Here is an 11307-nt window from a genome sequence, read left to right on the forward strand (position 1 = left end):
GGTAGGGTAGGGTAGGGTAGGGTAGGGTAGGGTAAAGTGGGGTAGGGTAGGGTAGGGTAGGGTAGGGTAAGGTAGGGTAGGGTAGGGTAGGGTAGAGTAGGGTTGGGTAGGGAAGGGAAGGGAAGGGAAGGGTTGTGTAGGGCTTGCTAGGGTTGGCTAGGGTAGGGTAGGGTAGAGTAGGGTTGGGAAGGGAAGGGAAGGGCAGGGTAGGGTAGGGTACAGTGGGGAGAGTAGTAGTGAGAGTAGAGTAGAGGACAGTAGTGTAGAGGATAGTATAGCGCGGATTTGAGTAGAGAACAGTGGAGTACAGTTAGAGAATAGCAGAGTACAATACAGTACAGTAAAGAAGAACAGACTACAGTCAAGGTAATACAATTTGTAGAATGGTGTATAAATGAGTCAGCGGAAGTTCGACTTAACTACGTATTTATTACTTGCAAGGTGCTTAAGACTTGTTCATAATCAACTAACCACGAATATGTTTGTAGCATGATCAGAACAAACAGAGCAGTATTTTGATATTATTTTGCTATCTATAAGCAAGGTAAACAACCTGTATTATTTTTGCGTCCGAATATTACCGTTTTAGTAATAATTGTACGCAGTGGAATTTAACCTTAGAATACAATCATGGATTTGATGTGCTTTAATTTTACCTCGTCTGCCTTCTTTTCGGTTTCTTGCTTTTCTTCTTCTGCACTTTTGGCCTGTTCCTCGGCCTCCTCAAGCTTCCGTTTCAGAGATGCCATCTTGCTTTTTACAGCTTGCATCTGTGGGCATGATTTACACAGCAGCATGCACAATTCACTGGACTTACCTTTAACACTTTTTGTTTCGTTTGTTTCTCCCAGTGGGTCTTTTATTCCACATTTCACACCAAGGTCAATGACTAGTTTGGCCGGCGGTTGTAACCTTGATTACTGATACATTGTATATCAACGTACCAGAAATAAAAGCTGACCATTGCACAAATTGACGAGAGGGGGGGGGGCGATACCGACTTCAGACGAACTTTGACCCGGTGCTGACGTCGCATGTGCGGTAAAATCACGTGTCTACAGCACTTGGCTGCTTGAAAGACCGGGAGTTTGTTGGTTTTTTTTTATAGAAAATCCCAGTGAGTCAAAATGCCTTAATGAAAACAATCAAATCTCGCTATGTAACTTCATAGTATCTAAGACGCCGCATAGGAACTTAAACAGCTTTGAATTTAGAAAAATCTTTGTATCGGTAATCTCCATGGGCCCCGATAAGATCTCATCCTGTACTACTGGTAAATAGCTAGTTAATTTAAACGTGGTCCAAGAATTTACTCCCGCAGAGTGTCTTTTGTTCTATTCTTCTATCTGTGCTTGCATAATTAGTCTGTGTTCAGCATAAACCGGTTTGACCAGAAATACCCTGGTGTCCAGTTCATCGTAGTAGAGGCGGGCTCTCTCTTCGGAGATGTAGTGGTTTTCCTCCGCATATATTTTGCACGGCAGACTCCCGTCGAGCAAAACCTACCGGGGAGCCTACTTGAGTCGGGCGGCAATAAAATTCAATCCGCACCGAAGAGAGACCAGCAATTGCCTACAGCACTTGGCTGCTTGAAAGACCGAGAGTTTTTTTTTTTAGAAAATCCCAGTGAAGTGAGTCAAAATGCCTTGAGTTAGAAAACAAAATGCTTTGAGTTAAGAAACAAAACAACAAACCATGGAGATAAAATGTATCAAATCATGGGGTTAGACGGACCCATGGACGATTATGTGATCTTATGTGCTACCACCAATCAACTTCTGCCAACCTGACACTAAAATAAAACATCATAAGGAAGACAGTTTACATAGAAAGACTGATACGGCAAGGCGCGGGGGGGGGGGGGCATTTCAAGTCCCCCTCCCCCTACCTTTGCCAAGACGCACCTAGTAGCTGCATCCTGTTCTTGTTATTCTGAGTGGCATTGTAAGGCATACTGTTTATTACATTTAATAGCAAATTCAAATAGGAAAATGTCGGTTTAATCTAATTGTCAGCAAAGTAGAAGGTGTCACCCCGAAAAAAGTGGGATACGAAAATACGTCAACCACCATAGTTTTCAAACACCTAGCTGATCACTCTTACTCTGTACATGCACGTTGTAGAGAGTGTACTGTCATAAATAGTGTATCCATAGACCATTTCGGGAATGAAGTTGAAACGCATTAAAAAAACAACAACTTACGTTTGTGCCTTGGTTTGTGGTGTTGTGTTGCGGTGTTGATTGGTGTGGCTCTCGAGTCGTTGTGCAGTCGTGCTCTGTACTTCCAGTATGCTAATGCCTGGTCACTTTTCGCCCCAGCAACACCCCATTTGACTATCATAATGACCTACTTGAATATTGTAATGAGCAGGTTTCGTCAGCGATTCTTTGTGTTTCAATTGATAGATAACAAATACACTACAGGCAAACAATACAAAGTTTGTGCCCTGCAATTCTGTGGAGAAGTCATTATACGTGAAGGAATTAAATCTGAAAAGTTCTTATGGGAGCCACCCGAGGTCCTTGGAACACAACTCAAGTTATTTTTGGATTTTTTAGAAGAGAATCGTGTTCTATATGGGTCACCCAAGGTCATATGCGGGTGATTATTGGGTTGTTTATTGTATGGAATGGGATAAATAAATACCCGGTTTTGACTCTATTTGTGACATTACGGCGTTATAAGGAATGTAGAATGGAGCCTTCTGATTGGTCAACGTCACCCGGCTATATGATAATATGATCATAATATTAAAAAGTTATCAATATTCGTATCAATATGATTAGTCTGTGTATATGCACATACAGGAAACCACATCCTATCGCGGCAGGGTATCTAACCTAAACAATGACATTATCATCGAGTAATCCTCGTAAAATCATAACGACCCGGATGCGATCTTTTGACCTCTAGTCATTATTCACGAGTTTCCTAGAATGCATAGCGCATGGGATCATTTGCATATCACAGGAAGGTATCCTATTGACGTTAAACATCTAGTTTTTCCGTGTGTTTTTGAGGCTTGGGGGGTATTTTATGCTCAACATTAATTAATTTCTTATGGGTCGAATCTGACAACAAATAGAGAATGAAGTGTTTGTGTTATTTTTAACAGGGAACACGTTGTTCGTAACGTCACAATCCTGGTTACAGTCCTTTCTGTGTTTCAAATCACCCGCCACATCCCGTGATGCCTTGCGGATTGACCACGCCCCCTTCCTGCGATCAGCTGTTTTCACGAGCCAACATGGTGACCAAAGTAGAGTCCGCGGCCGAACTGGTGGCCAGAGCCGTGTCCACGTTCCGTGACCAGTACGGAGAGAAGCCGACGGTTGCAGTATGCGGTCCCGGAAGGGTCAATTTGATCGGAGAGCACACAGACTACAACGAGGGCTTCGTCTTTCCTATGGTATTGCACTGCGATGTATTTGGATCCAGAACCGTGCCTACTAGCAATACACTGTAGTTCTATGCTTTGAAATATATGGGTTAAGTGTTAGGGTTAGGCTCGGGCATACTTAGTTCTGGATTGTCTCTGCGTATCCAAGAACGTAGATTTGCCCCAGGCACGATTCTGGATAGATTCTGGATACATGTATCCAGAACCGTACCTGAGCAAGGTTCTGGATTAAAAAAAAAAATTATACTAGTACTAGTATTCACAGAGTTCTATATATATACATGAAGATCAATTCACATTTCCATGGAGTTCTGGTAAAACTTTTGTAAACTTATTCTTCTAAGTGGACTGCTTAATTGTAGGTTGCAAATTTTGTGAAAAAATCTTAGAATCTGATACATAATTTGTGTCCTCACACAATTGTAATTCTAATGATACAACGTTACCAGGGCAGTGTGGAATGTGCATGTTGTACTTTGAAAACTCATAAAGGGGTGTGTAACGTTAATGGTTATAGATTAGCCAGATATATGGTGTTCAACGTCAGGCAGGCACGTTTGCACTACATTCCTTTTGAATGTTATTGTAGTTTATCTTGATTTAGATGCACAATGTAGTTAATAATTAGCAATTGTACAATACATGTACATTGTATGTGTGTACATGTGTGTGTGGTTGTACTTGTGTGTGTGATGTATGTGGGTGCGTTTGTGTGTGTATGCATGTTTGTGTGTATTCATGTGTGCAAGTGTGTCTGTGTACGTGTTTGTGTGACTGTACACCTGTGCTGACAGCTGACATCTGTGATTGACAGGCTGTTTCCATGGTAACAGTTGTCTATGATTGACAGGTCATCGCCATGGTGATTTGTGTGTAATTGATTGACTAGGGCCTTCTGATGATGATATTTTTTTATGATTGACAGGCCCTGCCCATGGTGACAGTTGTTGTTTATGACTGACAGGCCCTGCCCATGGTGACAGGTGTTGTTAATGACTGACAGGCCCTGTCCATGGTGACTGTTGTTGTTGATGATTGACAGGCCCTGCCCATGGTGACAGTTGTTGTTGATGATTGACAGGCCCTGCCCATGGTGACAGTCGTTGTTGGGAGGAGGACAGACACAGGTGTTTGCCGTGTTCTCACCACGGCCCAGGATGCAGATGAACCCAAACAGGTGGAGTTCCCCGTCCCCAGTACTGACCACCCTCTGCAACCAGGGAAACCTGCCTGGGCAAACTACGTCAAGGGAGTCGTGGCCAACTTCAAGGGTAATTAATCTTCAAGAATATCTTTGACTGAAAATTCTAGTAACGTTTTATAGTGCAGTGGGGTTGTGTACAGAGTGTTTGGCTCAGAACCAAGAGGTCACATGTTTGAATCCTGACTTTAGGAAAGGCACTTACTAATAACGTAACGTTTCTTACTTGACTCAGGTGAAAATGAGTTACAGTCTTCAGTAGGGGAGATCCCTCAGATTGGATGTTAAATAGAAGTCCCGTGTTTGGGGAGAGCCACACCCCATGCATGTAAGAAAGAACCCAGAATAAGGTCATGTGTCTGTAACTGAAGCTCTCATGGTGCATTTGGAACTGGAAGGGATTGGTTTATAATTGATTATCCTGATGAAGGTGACATTAATTATTATGGTCATTGAAACTTTGATCTCTGTCCGTCCTTGTGTTGGAATAAAGTTTAACATTTTGCTGTAACTGAGTTTGTACCCCTTTCATCTCGGTTCATCACTGTTATGGGGTTCATAATTCCTTATTCCTTTATCAGGAATTTATTATTCTGCATTTAGCATACAAACTACATAGCTATTCTTCCTGTGGTCATTTCTGACATGTACACACATACCACACACAGAGAATATATCAAACATAAACTAACAGTAGTAAAAATTCTAACACACAGTGTCTATACATCATATATACATCATTACAAGGCCAGATTCTATACATCAGACTGCTTCTTCAATATTTGTGATGGGGGTTGGGAATTGTATGAATTTGATGTATTTGACCAAAGACTCAGAGTCAGACTAATGTTTTATTACCAGGTGAAGTTAGTTTGTTTGACGCTGTGCTGGCCTCCTCTGTGCCCCTGGGAGGGGGTCTGTCCAGTTCTGCCTCCCTGGAAGTGGCAACGTACACATTCCTGGAACAGCTCAACCCACAGGTGAGATCTGACCTATGGTCTTTAAAAAATGTTGACTGTTTTTGGTTTTCCAACCAACCCTAGAAAAAAAAAACCTGCTGACCCTAGCCTTTTTTTATTGACCACTGGTAAGGCCATAAAATTTTCAATGTGGCATCTGAATTTCAAATTATCTAAATTTCTCTCTGAAACATCATTTAACGCATTTTCAAAAGCAATTAAGACATTTTCTTGAAGTTATGTTAAACTTTATTTGCTGGATCATTGTAGCTGAAATCCAAAAAAAAAGTCTTCATTAAGAAGAAAATCCCCACCTGCTGACCCTACTCTTTTTTTCACAACTGAATTCGAAAACAAAAGATTGATTTTCCTAGGCTTAATTTTCATCTTCTTCAACTTACTGAGTTTTAAAACATGGTAGCCTATGTTTTGTAATCTCTCACTCTGTGAGTCTGTCAGGCTGATTTGCCTCCTGCTCCAGATCTAATGTTGCCATGCAGCTTTTAACTGAAGACAATCATTCCCATTCTCTGAGAACTACCAACAGAAGCTCAGTAATTTTTCATCACTATATATATATATATAGAAAAACAAACTTGCCAATAGCAGCTCTAGGAGCTCAGGACTCTTCATCACAATGAAAATCCGATGAGTCCAAGAGGAGTTCAGGAATTTGTTTGAATATGAGTTTATATCTCAATTTGACTGAGGTTTTATATACAAACTGTATGACAGTAATATATTATAATACCTTGCAGAATTCTCAGTGCTGACTTGATAAGAAGTTTTTTTTTGTTTTGTTTTGTTACAGCACTCGCCTGTAAGTCTGAAGGAGAAGGTCCTGAATTCTGAGAGCTGATTTATAACAAGTTTTTTTTGTTCTTTTTGTTATAGCACTCCCCTGTAAGTCTGAAGGAGAAGGCTCTGGCCTGTCAGAAGGCTGAACATGAGTTCCCAGGCATGCCCTGTGGAATCATGGACCAGTTCATCTCTGTCATGGGCAAGGAGGGACATGCACTTCTACTGGACTGCAGGTTAGTTTAAAAGAGTGACTGCATAGGGGTATCTTGGCAACACTTTCAACAGTAAATTTAGGAGAGGTGGCAAGACTTAAACTGAAAATTCAGACAATGCACATGTCTCAGGATAGAAGAGAGGCATTTTGTAATAATTATCAATACGTAATAAATGGTTACGTGCAGTGTTACTTCTTTTTTTATTCAGCTAGTCTTTCTATCCTGACATCTGCTTGTATTTTTTCATATTGTATCCAATACAGACACAGCCAAAGTAAAAAAAAAACATGATACTCAGTAAAATGCCAAGAGCCTTGTGGCCTCTGGCAAATACATGTAGTTTCTAATAGTATACAGTAAGTACATGTACATTGTAACAGTCACTAATAGGCGGGGGGCTTTTAAGGAGCCAAAAGCCGGGACATGTGCCCGATAAACAAAAAAGGGGCTCACATTCTGATGTTGGTAATAATGATTTATTATTGTTCTGTTGTCCCAAAAATGTCCCAAAGTATCTTTTTAGGTGTCTCAGCCTAGATTTTAGTGGTCAGTGGCCATTGGGACACAGTTTTAATTTTAAGCCCTCACTAATATTTGTAGCCTCCAAAGCATGCCAAAAACTGTGGGTTTTGGGGTCTTCATGGTCTTTGGGAGCTTTTATGTGCTATTTTCTGATTGCATATAGACAACATAGCCGGCCTGGTTGTAGTACCCTGTTTAGAACTGGGCTAATCAGAAAACAGCCCATTCTTAGACCACAAAAAAAACTGGGCTAATCAGAAAACAGCCGAAGACCACCAAACCCCCAGTTCTATAAGTCTGCTACAGAGGCTAAATATTGACTGCACACCCAGGTCCATGGCTGCTGAGCTGGTTCCCCTGGACAATCCTGATGTGGTTGTCATGGTAACCAACTCTAACGTGCGACATGAGCTGACGGGGAGTGAGTACCCCACCAGGAGACGGCAGTGTGAGCAGGCAGCCGGCATCCTCGCCAAGAACAGTCTCAGAGAGGCCTCCATGGAAGATCTGGAAGGTTTCTACTTTTATTGGATAAGGCCACACCAATTTAATTTCTTGGTTAACGGATTTTTCTAGAAAAATAATGGAGCGGGCGGGCGAAAAAAAAATAAAAACAGGCCTAGGCATCCTATCATGGCCCAAAATGGTATGATAGGAGCCATGAAGTCAACATACCAGGCTGGTTCAAAATTTAAACAATGAATTTTTAACTTTTAATTATACCATTGCATTGAAAAATGGAATAACTGTAACAACTAGAAAGAAAAGGACTGTTTTCATCTGTTCAGGGCAAAATATGAGCATTATGCAGTTGATTCTGAATTTTTTATTTTTATTTGCCAATCAGAAAAAAATGAAGCGGGCGAATCCGTTTACCAAGAGATTAAATTGGTGTGGCCTAAAGAAAGTTTATTGCAAATACATGCCCGAGGGCTAATTGCAGTTACAAACAACATAGAAAGAAAATACAGTGGTATGTGAGACTATATCTACGTCTAACATTATACTATATTCTACAACATACATGGTACTAGTTTTACTGGGTTTGACTTCTTTTTTTTAGGCAATGGAAGACGAATTTACCCTCTTCTTCTATAATATGTGGGTTCTTTGATTTTAGTAGTAAATTTTATTTGTGGTAGGGAATGGTGGGGGAGGAGGGGAGCATTTTTATATTTGTCAAAGTTTTTTTTTTTTTCAAAGTTTGACTAAGACCCGATTTAGACTAGAAACGGTATACCGTTTCGAAACGGTACGAAACGTTTCGCCACGGAAAACGGTTCGTCTTTAGACACAGAGGAGAAAGCGTTTCGGGCCGCCCGTGGCGCAGGATGTTTCTGACCCACAGTGACCTATGATGACCTCCCCAAGCCGCTTCTACGGTTTGCCTCATTGGCCTTACAATACTAATGTGTTTCAGGGCCTTGAACTTCGCCCGAACCTGCTTTGGGGTGCATAAATACCCCTCAGCCACCAGCCCGTCCACAAGCATCTGTATGCCCTCCCTATTACGCGAGGTCTCAAAGCGGGATTGTATAGTTTGATCGGCCCACAAGCTGATCAAGCAGCGGGTCTCTTCTTGGGTCCAGACCCTCCCCTGGCCTTCTGCCATCCCCCCAGACGTAAAGGAAGGATGACGAAAATTCGAGAAATACATGATATAGAATGGCGAAAATGGGCACAATCGAATATGGCGCGAATCTACCAGAAAATGGACACCCGCGGGCTTATTAGCATGTGATTAGCATATGACACGTGACCTGGTTTACCGTTTCAAGAAACCCTTTGTCTTTAGACCTAGCAAAACGCGTTTCGGCCCCCGCTGAAGGGTTCTGAAACGGTCGAAAACCACGATGGAGGTGGTTTTCAGAAACGGTCCGCGAAAACCCATAACAAACCGTTTTTTCCTCTTTAGACCGGGAACGGTTAACCATTCCGAAACGTTTCCCTGGCCAAAACCCCTTAAGCGTTTCTAGTCTAAATCGGGCCTAACACTTTAGATGTGTTATATGTGATTGGTTCTATAGCAATGTGGTATTTGTAAGATAAGCACTAAGTCTTGCAGTTCTCTTATAACATTCAATAGCTTTTAATCAGTTTTGCTTCATTTAATTTACTAGAATTGCACCACTAAGCCTTGATAGCCTCCATAGCATGCCAAAAACTGGGGGGGGTTTGGGGGTCTTCAGGGTCTTTGGGAGCTTTTATGTGCTATTTTCTGATTGCATATAGACAACATAGCCGGCCTGGTTGAATTCCCCCCGTTAGAACTGGGCTAATCAGAAAACAGCCGAAGACCACCAAACCCCCAGTTCTATAAGCCTGCTACGATACGGAGGCTATGCCTACTGCTCCTACCAGGCTATTTTCATAAATTTGATGCCCTGTTTTTTCCTTAAATGGTCTTCACAGTGACAAAACTTCTGACCAGTGACCGATAAACCTCAAAACCATTAACTCCTCAGTGGTTTTATTTGATGGTCATAGGTGACTTGCTACATATTATTTAACCACCTATTATAATATAAAGAGGGAAAAATTGGTCATTTACAATGACCCGTTCAATGGCGAATACTAGTAGTAAGTAATCAAACATTATTACTCTGATAAGTAGACTAAAATCATAATTTTCCAACAGCACTTACACCACAGGCAAATAGTTTTATATACAGTCATGCAAAATTTATTAATATACATCAAATTTGTTTTTTTTTTCTCAGCTCAAGAGTCCAAGCTGGAACCTGTGGTCTTTCGTCGTGCCCGCCATGTTATCGGAGAGATCCGCCGCACTACCGAGGCTGCCGACGCCCTCCGAGCTCGAGATTACGCCAAGTTTGGAAAACTGATGGTGGAAAGTCACAACTCACTTCGGTGAGCAAAGACTCAGTGACTATAAAAGATTGATTCAAATGGAACTTAATCTGTAACTTTGTAGAATCTAATTTGTAAAATATTGTATTTATTTTCTTTGAAAACAGAAACACTTCCCATGAATTTTTAGTTCATCCAGTTGAGCTTCTACAGAAAGTCAGCATAGTGCATTGATTTGACATCTGATAAACTGTTATATAATGGACAAGGGTGACTGAAAATTCATGGTGAGACACTCCGTGCTGTTGTGTTGGAACAAAGATTAAAATTTTAACTCATAATAAAGAAAAATGATCTTTTACTAACATTTCCTCAGCTGAAATGGTGTATATAATAATATATATTTGGTGCATCGTTGCTTACTGAGAGAAATTAAGGTAGACTACTGCAAAATTTGTGCCTCAAAATGCAGGAAAAAGTTTTTCAGATGGTCAAGATTTGAAAAAAATTCAGATCACAGCTTGCTAGAACACTTTATACCATCATGGAATTTTCTTCTATATCTGGTAACAGTGGCATTTGATGTTTACTGCAGGGATGACTATGAGGTAAGCTGTGCAGAGTTGGACACCCTGGTGTCAGCAGCCATGGAGTGTACCGGTGTGTACGGGTCCAGGATGACTGGGGGAGGGTTTGGTGGCTGTACTGTCACCCTGCTGTCAGCTACAGCTGTACAGGACACCATCAGTCACATCAAGGTTAGTGTTACTGTACCAGTGTTACTGCGTTTGGGTCCAGGATAACTGGTGGAGGGTTTGGTGGCTGTACTGTCACCCTGCTGTCAGCTAAAGCTGTACAGGACACCATCAGTCACATCAAGGTTAGTGTTACTGTACCAGTGTTACTGCGTTTGGGTCCAGGATAACTGGTGGAGGGTTTGGTGGCTGTCCTGTCACCCTGCTGTCAGCTACAGCTGTACAGGACACCATCAGTCACATCAAGGTTAGTGTTGCTGTACCAGTGTTACTGCCTTTGGGTCCAGGATGACCGATGGAGGGTTTGGAGGCTGTACTGTCACCCTGCTGTCAGCTACAGCTGTACAGGACACCATCAGTCACATCAAGGTTAGTGTTACTGTACTATAGTGTTACTGCGTTTGGGTCCAGGATAACTGGTGGAGGGTTTGGTGGCTGTACTGTCACCCTGCTGTCAGCTACAGCTACAGCTGTACAGGACACCATCAGACACATAAAGGTTAGTGTTACAGTACCAGTGTTACTGTACCGGTGTTATTGTACACATGTGTGCGGGTCCAGGATGACCGGTGAAGGGTTTGGTGGCTGTACTGTCACCCTGCTGTCAGATAAAGCTGTACAGGACACCATCAGTCACATCA

The 11307-nt window shown here is 41.8% G+C and overlaps 2 protein-coding genes across 2 annotated transcripts in view; one reads left to right on the plus strand and one right to left on the minus strand.

The window, feature by feature from the left end:
- LOC109464163 (tropomyosin-2-like) overlaps window positions 1-2333 on the minus strand; it is an 8025-nt gene extending 5692 nt beyond the window's left edge. The window contains exons 1-2 of the mRNA XM_019761101.1: window positions 2204-2333; window positions 657-770 (exon numbers count right to left, since the gene is read on the minus strand). Coding sequence (XP_019616660.1) covers window positions 657-770 — 114 coding nt within the window. The 5' untranslated portion in view covers window positions 2204-2333. The remainder of the gene's footprint in view (window positions 1-656; window positions 771-2203) is intronic.
- Window positions 2334-3179: 846 nt separating this feature from the next.
- Window positions 3180-11307, plus strand: part of LOC109464185 (galactokinase-like) — a 9748-nt gene continuing 1620 nt past the window's right edge. The window contains exons 1-7 of the mRNA XM_019761119.1: window positions 3180-3411; window positions 4484-4673; window positions 5465-5583; window positions 6457-6596; window positions 7433-7614; window positions 9821-9971; window positions 10507-10669. Of these exons, the coding sequence (XP_019616678.1) occupies window positions 3193-3411; window positions 4484-4673; window positions 5465-5583; window positions 6457-6596; window positions 7433-7614; window positions 9821-9971; window positions 10507-10669 (1164 nt within the window). The 5' untranslated portion in view covers window positions 3180-3192. The remainder of the gene's footprint in view (window positions 3412-4483; window positions 4674-5464; window positions 5584-6456; window positions 6597-7432; window positions 7615-9820; window positions 9972-10506; window positions 10670-11307) is intronic.

This window comes from Branchiostoma belcheri, unplaced genomic scaffold (assembly GCF_001625305.1).
Source record: "Branchiostoma belcheri isolate BF01 breed outbred unplaced genomic scaffold, Haploidv18h27 scaffold133, whole genome shotgun sequence".
Lineage (NCBI taxonomy): Eukaryota > Metazoa > Chordata > Leptocardii > Amphioxiformes > Branchiostomatidae > Branchiostoma > Branchiostoma belcheri.